This window comes from Drosophila simulans, chromosome 2R (assembly GCF_016746395.2).
Source record: "Drosophila simulans strain w501 chromosome 2R, Prin_Dsim_3.1, whole genome shotgun sequence".
Taxonomy (NCBI): Eukaryota; Metazoa; Arthropoda; class Insecta; order Diptera; family Drosophilidae; genus Drosophila; species Drosophila simulans.
Genome location: NC_052521.2, coordinates 11,049,654 through 11,069,671, shown reverse-complemented (window position 1 = coordinate 11,069,671; position 20,018 = coordinate 11,049,654). Strand labels below are relative to the sequence as shown.

Sequence of the window (20,018 nt, the reverse complement as noted above, 5' to 3'; positions counted from 1 at the left end):
GATCGATTTTCCAAGCAGGCAAATTAATTAAACTACAATTTTTGGAGTACAAGCAATACAAATCGTCGAGAGGAGCAGGCAGCAGAAACACCTTGACCTTCGCCGATGATAAATGGTTAATGGTTAACGGATGGGCGAAGATCGCAAGAAGAAATTTGCTACAATTTTAATTAAGGCCAAAACAAGACTTGGAGTAGATCAAATTGTTTGGTACTCTTGGCGCAGAAGTGCCTGCACTGGGAAAAATATTCCATTTTATGTGCTGTTCACCTTTTGACTAATTGATATTTACATAGAAATCACTGAAATAAAATTCTAACTAACTGGTGATTAAGTGGCTAGTAAAAGCAAAAGGAACTAGCTTGTAAAATCCAAGAATAATGCATTCATTGCCTGCCCCACTTTGGAATTCATAAAAAATGGGAAAACCATTAAAGTGGCAATATAAATTGAATGAAAATCGCAATTGAGTACAAGAATCTCAGTAATAATTTGCATATATAGATAAAAGCCAAAGGCTCTGCAAGGCCGATATTCCCAAAACTAATTTAAATTGTTTATTATTATGCTGAGTGTGGGAAACAAAAACCAATCGCATAAAAGGCCAAGCGGAAGTGAAAGGTCACCGGCAAGGCTGGAATAATTGCTCAGGTTGTGCGTTAAACGCACAATAACGAGCATTTAAAAGTCAATTATGGAAGAAAAGGCGATTGCAGCAGACTGGCGCATCTGCCAATTGAGTACTATTCGATTATTCGAAAGCGCTCGCCTCGAATCAAATCGATTCGAATCGGTGTCCGTCGGGTCATTTCGCATTTTCGCCTTGCTGAAAGTTGCTCAATTTGTCAGAGACCTCCGTTCACGCAGGCTGTCAGTAATTTATTGATTTCACTTTATTGCACATCAATTAAACATATTGTCTATTGCACTGGCTTCCTAATTTCAAATACATTTTTCATGGGCTTATACTAATTTTAATGCTCGACTCGAGCAATCGCAAATGAGATGGAAATCACACAGTATCTATGATAGCATTTGAACAAGAACGGAGAATTGTAGAATGTCACTATTTGGTATTTAGTTGAACAATAAAACAATGAGTGGCCATTTCTGGGGCGTATGCTTTTTCATTGAATTTGAAGAATGCTTGGAATTCCACGAAACTTTAAGTCTATACAAAGTTACCTTAGAAAGAGTTAACAGTTTTGGATTCTTACTATAAAAGGGCATAATTTTGGAAAGTTCTCAATCTGTTAATATTTAAGAAATCATAGTTGCTTATTTGGTAATGAAGTAATTCTCTTAAAAATAGTTTAAACTTAAGCTAAATGTAATTGAAATGAATGGTTTTGAGCAATGGCTACCTAACTTTTTCGCATCACCTGCGAGAATCTTTAGCCAAGTTAAGAGCATTTCGATGAGTTAATGAGTAAGGCTTCTTTTGCAAATAAATAGCCTTCAATTAACAGACACCTCATGGTGTCCTGTTGCACATATGTATGTACTTTTTGTTTTCTGGAAGTGAACCTTATGGATAACCTAGCTTAGATTGCACATTGGGCCCGTTTGTAGACCAGTTTCAATGCTTCGTGGCGCCTTCGAAGCTGACATCCGCATGGAAGCCCGTGTCGTCGGCGTGGTAGATGACGTTCTGGATCCTTCCGTCCGGCAAAAGGATGTGGTACTGGCCGCGTGTCACGCCGTGGAGATCACGATTCTGCTTGTGGCCAAAATCGTTGCCGGTATGGAAATCACGTATGCGATAACCGAACGCATACTTTGAGGCGTACTGCTGCAGCTGCAACGAAATCAGAGGGGGGGTATCACAATCGGGGGATTAGTTATGTGTTTGCATAGATTGTTCAGTAAACCGATAAGTAGAATTCAGCTAAGGGTTTCAGCTGCAATCGCTTTTTCCCGCCTCCGACAACGATATGCACATTCCACACACTGCTGCAATTGGGGAATTCGTGCGCATGCTGAAAAGTATGCGATGCAAAATGCATTAAGCAGACTGTCATGTACAGTGAGGACTGGGCGCGACAACCGGAAGAAGCGCCGTGACAACTGTAGCTTAAGTAACAGCCAGCGTATAAGACAATTTTGTGATTGAAAGCTTTTGCACCCTGCGCTACGCTGGGCATATGAAGCTGTTTGTTATTCTTCAAAAATTTAAATAAATATATTTACTTGACATTTAGCATAAAAGCATATTTATAATAGAGAATATAAAGAAAAAATAACATATGATTTAAATATATGAGTGTTTCCCTATTGCTCGTTGAGATAGTGTATCGAATATTTAGTTACACCTCTACCTAAAAGGGTATTCGCAGTGCCCAACTTGCGTCTATTGAGTGCAAAAGCAGAATTGGGTCTTGGCAGATTTCGGTAGCTGGAGCTGGTGATGATTGGGATTGGGATGTGGTGGCGGAGTGGGAGCCACGAGGTGGTCTGTCAGTCGCACGGCTCGGTTTGTTATGCATGCGATTGTAAATTGTATCGTAATGAAATTTGCAACAATATACGAGACCAGTCCCCGAGATCCCCTATCGAACCCCCTCAAAATCTGTGGCATTCTGTATGCAGGAAGGAGAGCTGTCGTTTTGTTGTGTCCTGAACAATTTTGGTTTTGCCTTTTTATTGTAAGTATTTCGCATTTCAGCCAGATGAAAATAAAATAAGCAAGCGGATGTGTGTTCGCGGCTGTGCGTGTGAGTGTGATTGTGGGTGTGAGTGTAAATCTGACTGTGAGTGTGCGTTTCCGTTTCCGCTCATTCAAATGTTTTGGGGATCCTGAAACCCGACGACAATTGTTGCCAACTTTCGCTACATGTTTTGGGCTGCTTCTGCGGTTTTTATGGCCTGGCCCAAGAATTGTGCGCTCGAAGGGCGGGGGGCGTGGCAAACTTTTTGATATGTTAATGAGTTGTAAATTAAGTTTAATTAAGTTACATTGTTGACTAGATTTTACTTACTGATGGAAATGTTATTCCCTGTGACAGAACAAAAGTTTCCCGGGCTTTGCCAAATGCTTAGACCTAGCGAGATTGCTTTCTTTTGATCGCAAGCCTGATTGACATTTGTTTTACGGAGTTTTTCGACGAGTAAAGAACTCGATTTGATTGCATTCCCCTACCACCCCACCACCCACTTCCTAACGTTAACGCCACAAACATAATTAATAAATTTTTTGCACCAGCAATTTGCCAACATTTGCAATCTCCCTCATCGCCGGATGAAAGGCAAAAAATATTTCTGCGATGCTAAGAGCTTCATTAGGAACCGGGAAAAATGTTCATAGATATCTATAGTGTACGATGAAAATACAAAATGAAGCGCCGCAGCGGATGGGTATGCAAATTTGTGGATACAGTCCAGACGAGATATATATACTTATACAACACTGTACTGCAAGGCTGTGCAATTTGGAATTTCATTACCAGTTGGCTTGATTAAAGCGAACACACATAATTACAATGCAGATGAAACATGTTTGGGCGGTATAGGGAATGTAATGGGCAAGTTTTAGCCTGGGAAAAAAATGTGTATAAAGAGCCAGCCAAGTGGAATCCGAATCAGATCACGTGCCATATTGAACTGGACCCTTTTTTCCGATGACGTGGGCAATTTTTTTGTGCGCCCCATCTCCATCAGATTGCGATGGATGGATAAATAGATAGATAGATGGCTGGCCAAATATGACAAAAGTGGCACTGCGAGCCAAGTTTATTGCAGCCGGATTGCATGGACACTTTTTTGCATTTAACACGTTTCCACTGGCGCTGGCTTTTAGCGAATTGTGTGCAGCGAAGTCGAGTGCGAAATGCAATTGCTGGCCAAAATACGTGAGTTCGTTTAGTTGCGCTTAGAGTGAGCGATCGGATGGCCGAGGTATGTCCAAATTGACATGCCGAGCAGCTCCAACTTTCTTTCATCGCAAAAAGCAATAAGCCATTGGTAACTTAATGCGCACTTTGGGGCCACCGCCGCCCACTTCCACTTTTTAGTGCCAACGCCTCCACTTCTTTTTGGCCAAAAGGAAAATGCTTTGACATCGGACATCCAAGGCGTTTGGCTGACTTTTATTTCTTTTAATTTGCATGTAATCAGCATTGTTATTCCCTGACCCCATACCCTTTTTCATTTACCATCCCCTTGCCAGTTTTCCCCGTGGCTTTGTCATCTCATCTGCGCTCATTAAAATGTTTTTGCCTTTTGTTTGTCCTGCGGCATTGGCCTGGCCTTAACCTTCCCTAGCCCCAGCTCCAGCACCAGCCACTGCCCTTGCGGTTAACCCTTGCGGGCCCAGGGCGTTCGGATGTTCATTATCTGTGGGCGTGGCTGAAATCATTGTGTGACTGGATTTTATTGTGATTTTCCACCTAATTCGATTTGTTGTTTGCCTGTCAGGTTTTTGCGGTTGAAACATCAAGAAAAGTTGACCATCCACTGACAATTATTATGCCCACGGGGTGTCAATGAAAAATAATGATGGCATGGTCGCAAATTATGGGAAAACCAGTAAACTACCTCATAAATTATAAAACAAATCAAAATTCCTGAATATCATTACTTCAGTTTGAATTTTTGAAGGAAAAATCTTACTATATTGTTTTTTTTCGTCATAAAAACGAGTGAAATTCCTTATATTAATATCTAAATTTCTACCATAAATAAATAAGAATTATTAATAAATGAAGTCTAACGAATCCTATTTTCAAAAAGTAATTCTCTTAAAAAGGGTAACTTATTAAAAACCTTAAGCCAGCGCAGGGTTACTTTAAAATTGTAGGTCTTCCATAGGCATTGGGATAAATTATATAATACCAAATTGCATTGCAGACAGCATTAGATTTTACGGTATTAGGCTTCCACATGACTCCAGTCTGTTGAGACCCCACTTAATCTCGTTCTTAGCCATTCAAATCGTTGCGTTAGCTACCCTCTTCAATTAGCTCATGATTTGCACTCAGCCGGAAAGGATTCCTCCGAGCTCCTTGCTCCAGCTCCAGCAGCAGCTTCAGCTCCATCCCCAGCAGTGCCATAACACTAATCCTTGTTGGGTAACTAAAGCCGCCCAGGACTCTAGCCACGCCCTGATTTCGCCCACCCCCGATTTCGATGCCCGATGCCAGTGGCCCCAGTGTGTTGCGTTTATTATTCACACAATTCGCTTAAGCGCTGCAAACACCTCGTACCGAATGCCCGAAAACCTCAAGGGACACTGGCCGAGATTGGGAGTCTGGGTAACGGACGAGGGCATGGGACATGGGCATCCGGATCAGGGGAATGTGGCACTGGCAGTGGCAGTGGCTGTTGCAGCTGCATGCTCATTTAAAATTGAACAAGTGCCGGGATGCGGAGGAGGAGGATGGTCAGCACAAGCGAGTCGGGCCAAATCGCATTTAAATGGAAATAAATGTTGTGTCCAAACAATTTACAAAAACCAATTTTACAATGTAATGCGTTCGGAGCTGCTTCAATGCCATGTGCCAAGTGGGTGGGATTCGGAGCACGGGATCCGGGGTCCTGGACTTTTCGTCCTTCGAGCCGGAGCCGAATCGGAGAATGGGAGTGTGAAAATCCCCCATCAAGTGGAACGTGTTCAACAGCGTTCGTCAGGCAAATGGATGTCCTGGGCTCGTTGATGCCACACGGCAGCCATTGACACAATTGCCACTGCCTTCCGACGACGATGAAACTTTTTGGCCACGCAATTATGACCACCGCTGCAGCTCGAGATCCCAAAAAATCGGTGAGCGACGGAGATAGACGGGGTGTGTGTGTGGATACAGGACGATGATTAGACCTCCAGCGAAAAGTGTTGTATAATTTTCCGGAGAGTGCCGGAAAATGTTGGCAAAAATTTTAAATGCAACCACCATGCAGCCAGCCACCCACAGTTTTTATGGCTCGCTTGTTAGCAATTTTCATTTTTCGAGCTGTGGCGTCTCTAACCAAAATTGAGTTATCAGTTTGTTGGCTCTACTCTTGGGCTGATTGCGTGACAGCTGCTGCTCCTGGAACTCCTGCTGCTGTCCCACTCCTGCAGCCTTGTTATCCCGGAGCATCGAAACGGACCTGCTGGAGCGGCAGCTGAAGAAGAAAAAAAATCCTTCTAACGAAATGGCAGAGCAGCAAGAAAAATGTCAAACTACGTGATTTTTATGCGAATGTGACTGTCAATACGTTGCAAACATCATTGGAATAGGAATAGGAATAGGAATACGAATAGGAATAGGATGGAGCTGGCTACATGTAGTTTTTGCCCTCCTAGAGGGCTGGAATATTAGCTGTCCTTGTGGTTGTAGTTGCAGTCGGGTGGCTGTGGTTTATTATGGGTGGCGAATGAAGTGAAGCTAATTTAAAGTCAACCATCGGGTCAGATGTGCTGAAGCTGCAGGCCCAGGGAAATCGACACCAATTTCGGATGCCTTGTTTAACGTTCGGCTGGCTCCATGCCCTGCAAGTTTCTTTAATAGAAACACTCTCGCACACACACTGGAAACCCATCAATTGCAGGACAAAGGCACTCGGAGCACATTAGCAACACATGCCAAGGGGATTTTTCGGGGGATCCAACCTTTTGGGGGTAATGTAAGAACCCTTTTGTCGAGTGATTCGCAAGCCTGAACAGAAGCAAACCGAACCGAACTTATAATCCCGAAACATATGTTGAGGGGCTCCATTAAATAAAACTTAAATCCCTGGCAACCTCTTTTCAACACTTGCAAAAATATGTTGTGCCCCACCCCCACATTTGGCCGTAAAAAGAAGAAGGCCAAGGAAAACAGGCAACAGCAACAGCAAAAGGGTTGAAATAAAAATGAAATTAAAATATGTGAGTGGGAACCAGAAAATATTGCACCTGCAGATGGCAAGCACGCACACAAACAAGCGCAAGGATAATACAGTGGAGCGTGGATAAAATGCAGCGATAGTAAAAACATGCTTATTAAATTAAAAAAAAAGGAATGTTTAATTAAATGTCTAAACTTACAAATGATGACTGAACAGATAAAACATTTATGATACCAATAAAGCCATTCAATCAATAGAAATTCCAGTTTCTAAGCGATGTAAAAACTTAGGCACTCTTGGAAAAGTTCGTGCTATAGAGATGCCACTGTACAGCGCTTGAGAGCCTGAGTGACGACCATTACCGACCATTTCGACCACAATAAAATGACAAATGCCCGAAAAATCTGACCATGTTCGCACACGTTAGAAGGAGCGGCAGATGCCGTCAAACAAGTCCCATGACGGGCATTGCAACGGCATGTTGGCCCAGCCCATCAGCTCGTGCTGCTGCTCCTTTTGGCCACTCCATCTGGACCGAAAGCGGCCTAACCTCCACCCAAAACCTGAGCCTAACAAGTGTCGTTTGCCTGTCAGAGACGGACGGACAGTATGGACAGACCAGGAGCAGGAGTAGGACAATGTCTGGGCTTCCCCTTGCTGCTGGCCCATCATCATGGCCATCATGACCATCATGGCCATCAGGCGGCGTTTTTGGGGGTTTAACAACCAGACCAACCGAGCAACCAACCAACCGACCGGCGGGCAATGGGGCTTAGTCCGATGACGACAAGTCCAACAACTCGGACAGGGACAAGGCGAAAGCCTATTAAAAATCATGCTAAACGGCAGTAAAACAATGTGTGTGTGTTTCGGCACCAGCGCTCCCCGTTTTGCTGGCCAGTTTGGAGTCCTTGTTTTCTGGTAGCTGCCGCTGCACCCGCTGCTTGGCCAGGCAACCGACCTAATGCGCATTAACGCCAAAGTCGAGATCCCCAAATCCGAGATCCGAGTGGAGCCAGCCAGGGGGGATATCTCCCCCCATTGCAATTCGTTGACGCCAATAAATAAAATGTAATCAGCTTAACCCGCCCACCCAGCGAACTCTCGGCGATTGAGAGTCTAATAAAAGTGCTGCTGCGCTCAGCAAAATAAAATTCAGCTCGAAAACAATTTTAAGTAGATTGGCAGAATGGAGCGACAGAATGGAGTTAAGGAATGGCAATGCCAGTTGCCGGGAAAGTGCTCCTTTTGGCCTCTTTTGTGGCAATTGCATTTTGTATACTGCACGTTAACACTCTACTCAGACGAAAAGCTTTTCGATGGCTCTTGTACGAGTATTTTGTTTACTCGAAAGTTGTTTGCCATTGCATTGCAATTTAGTTTACGTAAATATGAAACCTATTTGTGTGCACTTAAAGTTAAGAAACCAATCTTTATATAAATCCAATATTGGCTACTTTAGATTATAATATAAAGCGGCCCAAAGTCTCTTTCACGTTTATGAACAATGTTTTACGCAGATTGTTCAAATATATTCGAATCAAGTACTCCTTGAAACTCTACTGTCAGTTGGTTTCCCAAGTTCTCAAGCCCCAATATGTTTAGTTTCATTTTATTAGTACGCCGGTAAAGAACAGATCGTTTTTAAAAAAGTCCCCAGAAAAATTTTTCGTTTTTTTTTTTTTGTCCAAGATAGTTAAAACTTTCTCCTTCTTTTTTTCGTTTCGGATTTTTCGACAAAATTTTGAGTGTGGAAATAGACGGACTAGTTTTAATCACCCAAAATTCTTGTAGTATTACTTGCGTTCGAGGGGATTTTTTGAAAGCCCACATCCGATTTTCAAATATCCGAATATAACCAAGCAGAACTAACCGCCGATCAGGATGAACAATCTACGTCAGATTCACTGCTCGTTGAAAAACGCGTGTGTCCTGTGCAAACCGCATGTCCTGTCCAGTGTTGGCGTGAGATTCTCCTGCGGCGATGGCAAGACGATGGCGAAAGGCGTGGTCGTCGGCCTCTATCAGAAGGAAGGCGACAAGGATCCCAAGCTGACTCCCGCCGGCCACAAGATTGACCAGCGCGTCCAAGGCAAGCTGATGAAGGCGATCTGTGAAACGAAGTTGGACGGACGACTGGGTCGCGGCAAGGTGTTCCACAACATCGACACCGAATTCGCAGCCGTTGCCGTGGTGGGCGTGGGCCTGGAGGGCATCGGCTTCAACGAACTGGAAATGCTGGACGAGGGTATGGAGTTCGTTCGGGTGGCGGCCGGCGTAGGTGCCAGATCCCTGCAGCAGCAGGGCATCACCAACGTCTTGGTGGACGGCATGGACTACGCAGAGCAGGCGGCCGAGGGCTCCCAACTGGCCGTCTGGCGATTCCCGGACAATCTGTCCAAGAAGAACATGCCGATGGTGCCGACCTTGGAGCTATTCGAGTCGCCGGATCACGAGGGCTGGACTCGGGGCATCTTCAAGGCGGAGGCCCAGAATTTGGCGAGACGCTTAAGCGATGCCCCCGCCAACTGCATGACGCCTACCATGTTTGCCCAGGCCGCCGTGGACGCCCTGTGTCCCTGCGGCATTACCGTGGAGGTTCGCACCATGGACTGGATCGAGGCCCAGCGCCTGAATGCCTTTCTGATGATCGCCAAGGGCAGCTGTGAGCCGCCAGTGCTCCTGGAGCTGAGCTACTGCGGCACCGCGCCCGATGACAAGCCCATTTTGTTCGTGGGCAAGGGCATCACCTTCAACTCTGGTGCCCTCAACCTGCGCCCTTGCAGAGGCATGGATGAGTATCGGGGCAGCATGTCCGCAGCCGCCTGCTGTGTGGCCATGATGCGCTGCATCGCCGCCCTGTCGCTGCCCATCAATGTGACGTGCATCATTCCGTTGTGCGAGAACATGCCCTCAGGAATGTCGGCTAAGCCAGGCGATGTGGTCACCCTGCTCAATGGCAAGTCAATGGCCATACGTGATCTGGACAAGGCTGGTGTGGTTGTGCTATCGGATCCCCTGCTCTACGGACAGAAGACCTACCTGCCCAGGTTGGTGGTGGACATTGCTACCCTTAACACGGGTGTGAAGAAGGCCTTCGGTGGTGGCGCCACTGGCATCTGGTCCAACTCTCACTACATCTGGAAGCAGTTCCAGCGAGCTGGCTCCATTTCCGGTGACCGTGTGTGGCGTCTGCCACTCTGGCAATACTACAGGCGCCAGGTCACCGACGAGCGCGCCTATGATCTGAGCAACAATGGACGGGGGTTGGCCACCTCCTGCCTGGCGGCGGCCATCCTTCATGAACTTGTGCCCTGCGTGGACTGGGCACATCTTGACACCCGTGGCACTGGACTCCTTACCAAGTACGGACTAGTGCCCTACCTAACCAAGAAGCGCATGACCGGGCGACCCACCCGAACCCTTGTTCAGTTCGTCTACCAAATGGCCTGTCCGGAGATGAAGTAATCCCTTTAGCTGATTAAGGCGGTTCTGTTGCCGTGTGATCAGTGATCAGTGCAGTGATCAGTGGCCGAATCACATTCGACCAAGTGTTATATTTCGTTTGATATTTTCAAGTAAATCAAATATTTTCGGCGTGATTTTGGCATATAATTTCATATATTCTATTAAAGGCTAACTGGCAGAGATTACTGAACATTGTTAAAGCTTCAATAAAATCAATCTACAGTTAGATTTTAATATGAGTATCGATGTCGTTGCTATTCTTTTACTTTACTTTCTTTTCATTTTTCACCCCAACTCAGGAGTGTCTGGTGACTCCTGTACACACGCCCTGCTCATTTCGCATTTTCACATTTTCAGGACACTTTTCGTGGCCTTTTGCCTGGCTGCGCACAAAGACGCACCATTGGCCGGGACTTTGCCTTCTGGTTCGCCAAGGAAATACAGATAAATTAAATTCAGGAAACCCCAAGCTGCGCGAAAGTTTTTCCGCCAGTGAAAGAAAATGTTAATTCCGAGACGCGTGTGGAAACGGAGTGGAGTGGACTGGAGTGCATTTCCCAGGCACACGCTTCAAGTGCTTGAGGTTGGCCAAATGAATATATACCGTATCAGCCGCCATATATCTATATCAATTGGTCCAGACAGCGCCCCAAAATGTTGGGCCGACACACATACACTTGGAAAATATAATGTGTTTTTTAACATGAAGTAAATTAAGTGATATATGAACTGGGTGTGAAGTGATTTCATTCACGAGGTAATTTTCAAATATATAAAGTTATATGGATTCTAAAGTTTAGGAACTTGTCTTTTGAAAGGCTAACAGCTTAGATTTAATCTAATCTAGTTAGTCTAACATACGAAAATAATATATATACCAAAATGGGCTGATTTGCAAGAGGGAGACTGTAAAATTAACTGAATTGATGGCTTTTGTCAAAGAATGTTTAGTACAGAATTTTCCCATTTTCCTGTCTATAAAATTTGGAACATTCAATCTGAATGCACAGTTCCACAGTTTTTCTCTGTGCACTTGCAGACTGCAGTCGAATGGATAGCACTATATAGTAATGAAAGACGAAGTCGTTTGCATTGCTTTTGTGGCTGTGTTGCCAGGTACCAGACGATGGATCGAAAGGCGGGCGAGGGGCTGGGTTGAATCGAGGGGGTAGGAGACTGGCTAACGACATTGAAAATGCTTGTCGAACTTGAAAATTATTCGATTAAGTGCATTACCGGCGAGACATGGATCGGCAATCAAACTGAATTGCACACAGAGCGGCGAGCCGGAGGGTGGTAAGGTGGGCTTAAAAGGTTGCAAGGACGGGCTGGAGCACGAAGTGCAGGTGGGCAGGGAATCCTTGCGGAGCCACTGCTGCAGGGGATTCCATTGTTGTGACTGCCGCAGTGTCGTGCATTGGAGTGTCTATCCGTCTGGCACCGTGTTTGTTTGTGGCCGCCCCAGCTCGTCTTATTTATGCTGATTGTGTTTTTGCCTATGCCAATCAATGGGCCACGCTTTCGGTGGAGCGCTAAGCCTTTGTTGAGCGCCCCAAGGTATGCTTTAATTTAATGCATTCGGGGGATTACCCGGCGACGTCGTTACAGTGAAACTTCCGCATGGCGAACCACTGATTTGCTTGGCAAATGTTTTGCGAACGGGTGGGTTTAAAAATGGGAATTTTACATGGCAAATACTAGATTTGTTGATATATATCCAAATACACATATGAAATATATTAATTTTATATAATGTGCCATGTTTTTCAGCAAGAAAAACTATTTTGATCTAACAAACTTTCGTTACAGGAAATTCAACTTGAAGATGGCCAATTGCACTCATCTAAATCTACAATCCGCACTCACCGACTTGTCCTCATCGCTGTGTACGAAGTGCAGACCATTCACGCCCTTGTCCGAGTCCAGTTCCGCCGGAAGGACAGTGGCCACAAGTCCGTGGTGTTGCTGCTGATGGTGGTGGTGCTGCGGCTTTGGGAGTAGGACCTGGTGATGCAGCTGCGTGGCCACCGTGGGATGGTGCACCACATGTTCTACTGTGGTAACCGGCTCCTCCGCATTGGTGACACCTTCATACCCGTTGGATAGGCCATGTCCGTGGGTGTAGTCGATGTAGGAACTCGGAGTGGGCAGCTTGGAGGCCTCGCTGCTGGGAACGGTGGGCAGCTCCTTGACATCGTTGTTGCCCGGCTCGATGATGGGCACATACTGCTTGGTCTTGGCCATTCCAATTAATCGACCCGGCTGAACCCCAAGCGATCCGTGCTCCAATAGGGTTTTCAAAGTAGGTGCCGGGGAGGCGCCTTGTCCGGGATGGAAGAGAATCGGAGCTGTGCTGTCCTGCGGGCGATCCACCAGCTGTTTGCCCTGCCTCTGCAGCTTGGCCTGCATCTCCTTGGCCAGGAGGTAGGTTAGGCCATGGATCTGATCGTCCGGAGACTTGCCAATAAGGGTGGACAGTTGCTGGAACTCGGGCAGCTGTTTGTAGTGCTCATTGATGCTATCCGGCTGGGCGTGGTACTCGATTTTGATCAAAGGAGAAGCCTCTGGCTGGAGCTCGTAGGAGTTGTAGGTCTCCTGGGGCTTCCCATAGATGGCGGGAGCTTCCGCCAGCAGAGGATCTGGCTTGGAAGGTCTAAATTGAGGCACAACCACTTCAACACTCTGCGTGGGCGGCGGTGCCAGCTCTGCGGTGTAGGTGTGATGCACTTCCTCCACTGCAGCTGTGGGAGCTGGCGCCTCCTGAACCACAATGGGTTGGGCTATTGTAGGAGCAGCTGCTGCATAGTGGGGCTTGTAAACATAGCGCAGTTGCTCCACCACAGGAACTGGTTGGATGTGCACTTGGACAGGAGGAGGAGATGCCGCTGGTTCAGCCGGCTTATTGATGTACTTTACATAGTTAACTAAAGGCTTGCCACCATAGGACAAGGATTTGGCTTTGTAGTGTTCGTAGTCGGATTTCTGGGCAGGAAGATACTTGACATACGCCTTGCCACCCAATCCATCTTTCATCAGCTGGCTAATGACCTTCTGCACTTCATGGGGCAGAGTGCTCAGGGATTTCTTTGTCTTCACATGTCCAGAACTGACAGGAGCCTCTTTGTAAACATACATGCGTTTGGTTTCCGCCGTGGCTTCACCAGTGAGTATATCATTGTCCTCCACGCGAGGAGTGGGTGTGGTCAGCTGCTGAGCTTGGGTTTTATTCCTCTGGGTCTCCATGGTCAGTAGAGTGGGTACAGCTTCAGATACCATTTGTTTGCCGGATCTTTGGGGCATGGCCTTGGCATCGGCCAACTCAAACTTGATCATCTGCGGAGCTGAACGCTTGGAGCGCTTTGTCTTGCGAATCCTCACCTGGATAGGCTGCTTCCTGGCCACTTGGGGCTTAGCCTGGCGAAAGTCAGTAGATCTGGTGGCCTGACTCTGGAGATCCAGGGAGCGCGCCTTCTTGATCAGCTGAGCTGTGATGGGATCGGGTTCCCTAGCATCAGTTTCTTCGAAAGGAATCATTTTAACTTTAAAATCCGCCGGCTGCTGGGCACCCACAACTGATCGCCTCTGTCGACGTGGTTTCCGGGACTTGGCTTTTGTGGCCTTGGTGGAACTAACTGCAGTAGTCGGTGCCTGAGTGGTACTGGCTGGACTCGCAGCAGTGGGATTTTCCTTAAGGGCTCTGGCGTGATATTGCCGTAGGATTTGCTTAAGTTCCGGACTTGGCTCCACGGCATCCGCCAGTTCGAAACGCAGCATTCTTGGTGCCGTGGGCAGTTGGCGTTGCTCGCGCTTGATCCTGGAGTGGGCTTGGCTTATCCGTTTTGGTGACTGATTCTCCACTTGCTCATTGTACTGATTGAAGGCTGCCAAGTAGGTGTCACCCGTGGGATTGTCAATGTGACGCATGCTGCGGAAATTGCGCTGATCAAAGTAACGCTGCATGTCCTGCAAAAAATTGTATAAAGTTTTAGTTAAATATTTATGGGTCTTAACTTTTAAATGCTTACCTCATATGTGGAAAACGTTTCTAGGGATGGTAAACGCTGCCAGGTATCTGCAGCTTGACCCAAACTTAGGATCGCAATCAGGATCAGTAGCTGAAAAGGTAAAAATAGAATAGTTAGTATAAAACACAGTACTTAATTAGCTTCCAAGTTTATTTAAGACTTTGAAGTGGAGTTCAATTGATCACTTTTATTGGCCATTTCTTTGCGGCTTGAGCATAAACAATAATTTACGACCATCTGCGAGGGTTGAACCAACTTTGGTTTACATATACGCCCGCCCCAGACCCATAAATAATCCGAATATGTCCAGCTGTCCGTCAACCTGCTTTTTGGTCGTCTGCCCACTTTCACTTTCCACCACCAATCCCCATTTGGACGGAAGCTGCAGCTTCAACTTCCAGTGGAACCTGGGGCCTGAACTCAGCTCGATTCTCGCGGTCTTGGCGAAATAAAAATGAGGAGAAAGAAAAGAAATATCAGAAAAAATAAACAATTGGAACGAGTTTAGCACGCGCTCCTCGCGATCCAAGTTTGTTGGGAGTTCGCCTGGCGGCCGCCACTTTCACGTCAACAGGTTGAACTTGGCTTTTATGGCCATTAAACTCATTGATGTGCGATTTCAATTGCTCTGCTGGCACTCTCGTTTTACGTAAGACCAATTATGGCTATCGAATTGATTTTGGCCAGTGAGTGATGCAATTCGACCAGCTGTATTATTAACTTACATTTCGCGATGGATTGCGATAGGAGAGCGGCTGAGGTATTTTACTAACCAAACTAAATCAGGTGTTAAGATACCGTAAGACTCGTAAATGGCTACATAGTGAAGTTCCCCCCACGGGGATACTTTAACTAAGCCCATCGAGCCAAACCCAAATGAACTGTCAACGGTCGTTAAAAATGCAGCCGCGTAAACATTTAACGGCCGTTAAAACTGCGCCTGAGTGAATTTTTATGGAGTTAGCAACGCCAACGATGCTGCCAAACGGCCACGCCCCCAGCGCCCCTTCTAGACCCTAGTCCCCCCCTCCTTTAGAGCCTAGTAACCTGAAAACTGCAGTGCATTTTCCATATGCATGGTGGGAAAATGCTGAACCTCTGGCCACCCACTTGGGTTGCATAAAATTGTATGTGCTTTCTATTTAACACTTTTTATTTTTGGGTGGCTTGGGTTCTGCGTTTTATTTTTTTCCGCCCGGCAAAAGTGTCTTTTCATTTCAGATGGGACACGCGCTGGATTCGTTTGAAAATTCAATGGAAAGGAGCGATAAAAATTGTTGCTATTTGCGTTCGTTTCAGTTTGTTCAGTCGGATTTTATGGCCTTAGAAGTGCTGCGAAAACTAGTTAACAATTCCTTTACGATCCGCTAAGAGAGGCAAAAGGAGCGAAACTCCAACTCCAACTCCTACTTCTACTACTATCTGCATGGCGTTTTAAAAGTTTTCGTTTGTTTTGACATTAGTTGGGAAATTGAAACTGTAATATTTGCAAGCGAGAGCTAAAGTTTGATTAAATTACGTTTTTACCATTTGGCTTTCGAGTTTTACAGCTGTTTACAAGTTGTATTTATTGTACTGGCAGTTTAAAAGTGCTGAACTGGCTTTTTATTGCACTCGGTTTATTTTTCAAGACAAATAACCAATAATAAAAGTCAGCATGGCATGGAGGTGATAAACTTGTAAAAGCAATTCAATTAGTTTTGATCATCTTCTGGCTTCTTAGTTACAAGGGAATCAACTTTGTGGGCAAACACAGAAGGTGTTTTTTGTATCAGCCTCCAATTAGTTGTAGCAAAAGCATTTATTTTGCTGAAATTCGATTTGTGTTAATATAAACTAAATCGCTATCTTTTGTTTTATTTGATTAAGTTTTGGATTTTTCTATGTTTTCATTTATTTGTAATTTTTTTTGCCTTGAAGTGCCGTGTCTTTAACCCAATCAATACAGCCACATTCCCTCTGGACTTTATTGTTCTTCTCGTTCGCTTTCTTTCATGTCGAGCAGGTTGCTTCATTAAATGGTTTCTGTAATTGCTGTTTGGCCACAAGTTTGTTTAATTGTTGGCTGCAATATGCGCTTACGGCATCGTCTCTTGTTGTATGCAACAAGCCGGAAAAACGTGCCACCCAGACGAGTGAAGTCGAGTGGTGTGGAGTGCAGTGGAGTGGAGTGGGCCAAGACCCAGGGCCAAGACCAAGTTCCAGACCAAGACCAAGACCGAGAGCGAGTCGAGCCAGCAGAAGAAATGGGAGCAGGCAGGCAAAAGGCACAGCTTGGGCTAATTGTTAAATGTGGCAGTGAGAAGTGGGTGTGGGTGGTGCAACGTGGGTTGCTACCAACTGCAGTGGCCGTGGCAGTTAGAACCAGTTTGGTCTTTTTGCCCTGGCCAAAAACCGGCGGCAAAGTCAAGTTCAATGCACATAAAAGACTTTACGGGTCTAGAAAGTGCTGGGGATACGAGTGCTTCCTGGGCCACAAGGAAACTTGGCTCAAAAGAAATGCCAGCAATGGTCGCAAACTTTTTTTTTCTTTCCAACCACTTAAATTGCAAATTTCCAGTTTCGATTGCAAATGCTGCTGGTGCATTTTCCTTTCGTCCCGGCAGTTGGATATGGATTCCAAAGGCGATTCGGTTAGATAACCACAGCGAGCCTTCATAAAGACCAGGGTCATAAAATGGAGAGCGTTTTTGGCCAAAAAGCACAAACAATCAATGCCAGTTGCGTAACGAATTTTTGAGCAAAGATACTTTGAAATACGCTTTATGATTTTAATGCCTGGTAATTAAACGAAGTCTGGCCAGTATTCGCTGGTTTCCGGGCTAATTGAAGTTCAAGTGCAATGAAAATAAATTGCTTGCGAAATGTGCGTGTGCCAGGAAGAGAAGAGAAGAACTACGCCATATGCAGTGACTGGGCTCGTCCATTTCCTGGCCACAAAATGAAAATCGCTGCATCGAAGGCCGACACTTTTCCCAGAAATTTCGCTCGAAGTCTCTCCATCGGCGCTTGTTGTTTTCACGCCTCGATGGCCCTTGCAGTTGTCGGTTATTTATATTAAAATTTCAGAATGATGAACCCGACCCGACCCGACCCCATGTACTTACCATTAAGGTGGGGATGCCACCGCCGCAGATAGCCATTTCCATTTTCCTTGGATGTCGGCGGAAGTTCGGGCAAATGAGGCGTCAAGTTGCACGTTGCACTTTTCGCGTTTCCACAAAAGTGGCAGCTCAATTTGTAATTGTTGTTGAAATTTCTGTTATTCTCCCACGTTGTTTTTCGCCGTCTTGGTATTTTAAATACAAATTGTAAATGAGTTTGTTCAGCGTTGAACCTTATTGTTTGTCGGACCTGGAAAAGTATTCGTTCGGTTTGGTTAGCTATCACAGCAGCTAATTGCGAAAAGTGCTTTTCAAATTCTCATATAAGCGGTTTTTAACCTTTTCCCATAATTATGAAATAACATGATTGACAAATTAGTCAACAAGTATCATTATATGATACTTAAACAGCTAACATCTCTGCAAAAGCTGTGTTAAATTAGTTATTTTATCTATAATCTATCAAGCCAGAAAAATAGTATACTGCAATTTCTAAAATTGCTGTTTTTAGAAAATCAAATTAATCAATTTCTAATGATTTATTTATGTTGAATGGGAATTTTTTCTGATATTCTTTAGCAAATGCTTTTTTATTATAATCTAAGAGATTTGGAAGATAAAACAATCATGAAAACTAATTTAACAAATTTAACTGTCTAACTAATCGTTTTTGTTATTCGTCCTTAGATGTTTCACTTATAAGTTTCACTTTTGGGATTCAGTAAAATAATCCTTAATTTGCTTGACGTTTAACTTGATGCGTTTATTTTATTTAATTTATTATACGGTATATTATATCCTTGTTAGCCAGCACTTTGGTTAAATGTAATGCAAGCTCTTTATATATATATTTTTTTTTTGCAAAATGATTTTCTCATATCCTTTGCGGAGAAAAGCAAACTTTGACTATATTCATTCAACTTTGTCTTTGAGCTTTGTTTAAACTTGCTCGTCGCAGTCCTCGTTCGTTTCTCATTTATTTAATGCGACTTTTAATTTGAGTTTTCGTTTCGTTTCGTTTCGCTTTGCCTTGTTTACTTTTGGCTGGAAAAACTGTGGAGGAAAACCGCACGCTTGCGCGCTGCTGTTGCAACTGTGCCTCGAATTTTCGCGCCACTTGAGTTTTGTGTGTGTTCGGTGCCGCGCAGTTTTCACGGAGACAGCCGGTTTGTTGTTGGCTCGCTTTTCCCATTTTCCCATTCCTTTGCCAGCCGAAAAGACTCGGCCATGTCTGGCGTATTGCTATTGCATTTTCCATATTTTTTTCACCTCCCTCTTTTTTGTGCATTTTTTTGTATGTGTGGGGCATAATAAGCTGCTGATTAAATTTGCAACGCTCAGAAGGAAGTCGAATTTGGAATTTATTCGGGGAAATTCATTTGCATTCCAAATCTGTGCGGATAAATGGAAATTAGACAGGTGCTGCGAGCCAAAAATGATTTTACCTATATTTATTGTTAAATTTTTGTATATAAATAAACTATTCTAATGATTAAGATTTTAATAAAGCTATCCTTATATTTGATATATATATTTTTCAAATAGAGCATTCCATTTTCGACTTTTCAAAATTGAAACTATAACTCACTTGATATTTGTCTTTTAGCTGGCTGCATTTCGAGCTGCTTTTTTGGCCATGGCTTTGGCCAAGGCGTTAGCCAACTTTTGACCATCAACATTTGCACAATATTCGCTGTTGCTGTTGCTGATCTCCGTGCATTTTTCTTTATTTTTTACGAGGGCTTAGTGTGCGTGCGACTGGGGATAAAACTGAGCTCAGTGCCGTCATGGTTGTATAATTAATTTATTAATGGCAACAAGTGAAATGCACTGCCACGCATTTCCTATAAGGCTTGGCCCAGCCTGATTATGTGATTTATAGGAAGAACTTATCCCCCTGGGTTGGTGTGGATGGGTGGATTGGCGGGTGGTGGGGAGGGGAGTGCTAACCCCTGGGAAAGTTCAACTGCAGATATTATGCAACAGGCAACCGCGAGTCACGCACGCGCTGCCGCAAATGAAGTAGCTGACAAATTATCTTTATTTCATTTTATATTATTTTATTGCAACCCATGGTGGGACTTTAAAGCGGCTTGGAGTGCCGAGGTCGGACTATCTGCTCGAGTGCATCGAAACCTGGGCCAGATGCTGAGCCGATTGGGGATTTTTGGCTATGATTGGTGGTTACCAGGGGAGTAAAAGAGAGGGGGCAGGCGGCATTTGGCACTTTCACATTTGTTTTTGCTGGTGTTGAAATTGAGTTATTAGAGGAGAGCCATGTAAGCGACCAGGGGCGTATACTTGATATTTAAGCAAGGGGAGGGTATATTGCTAGCTTACAACTTGATAATGAATATATATAATTTTTATCTATATTATTATATCTTACCTTATTCATGACCAGAGCTTTCGTCATCACTTTCTTAATCCCTCCACGACGAGTTTTAATTCCACAACTCTGGGCACGTTCCTCGGGCAATGTGCCAACCTCCTACCGAAAGCCACATAATTGCTGTAATCGCGGTGGAGATTTGCAATCTCGTAATAAATCCAGACACCGAAGATGCGCCAGAAGTTGGAGGAGCCGCTCCCTCCGGCCGGAAACCCCCATGTGGCC

The 20,018-nt window shown here is 44.9% G+C and overlaps 2 protein-coding genes across 3 annotated transcripts; one reads left to right on the top strand and one right to left on the bottom strand.

The window, feature by feature from the left end:
- Positions 1-875: 875 nt before the first annotated feature.
- On the bottom strand, positions 876-18,698 carry LOC6734355. Of its 2 annotated transcripts, none has more exons than XM_039291624.2 (5): positions 18,440-18,698; positions 17,405-17,651; positions 14,298-14,387; positions 12,139-14,235; positions 876-1,798 (listed from the first exon to the last, which is right to left on the bottom strand). In XM_039291624.2, the coding sequence occupies exons 2-5, from the start codon at positions 17,444-17,446 to the stop codon at positions 1,580-1,582; spliced, it is 2,448 nt and encodes an 815-aa protein (XP_039147558.1). In that variant the 5' UTR covers positions 17,447-17,651; positions 18,440-18,698; the 3' UTR covers positions 876-1,579. The 2 variants fall into 2 exon arrangements, with proteins under 2 accessions (XP_039147558.1, XP_039147559.1); XM_039291625.2 differs by lacking the exon at positions 18,440-18,698 and adding an exon at positions 18,188-18,270.
- Positions 8,412-10,406, top strand: LOC6734356 (cytosol aminopeptidase). The gene has a single exon (XM_002081341.4). The coding sequence runs from the start codon at positions 8,689-8,691 to the stop codon at positions 10,270-10,272; it is 1,584 nt and encodes a 527-aa protein (XP_002081377.1). The 5' UTR covers positions 8,412-8,688; the 3' UTR covers positions 10,273-10,406.
- Positions 18,699-20,018: the final 1,320 nt, after the last annotated feature.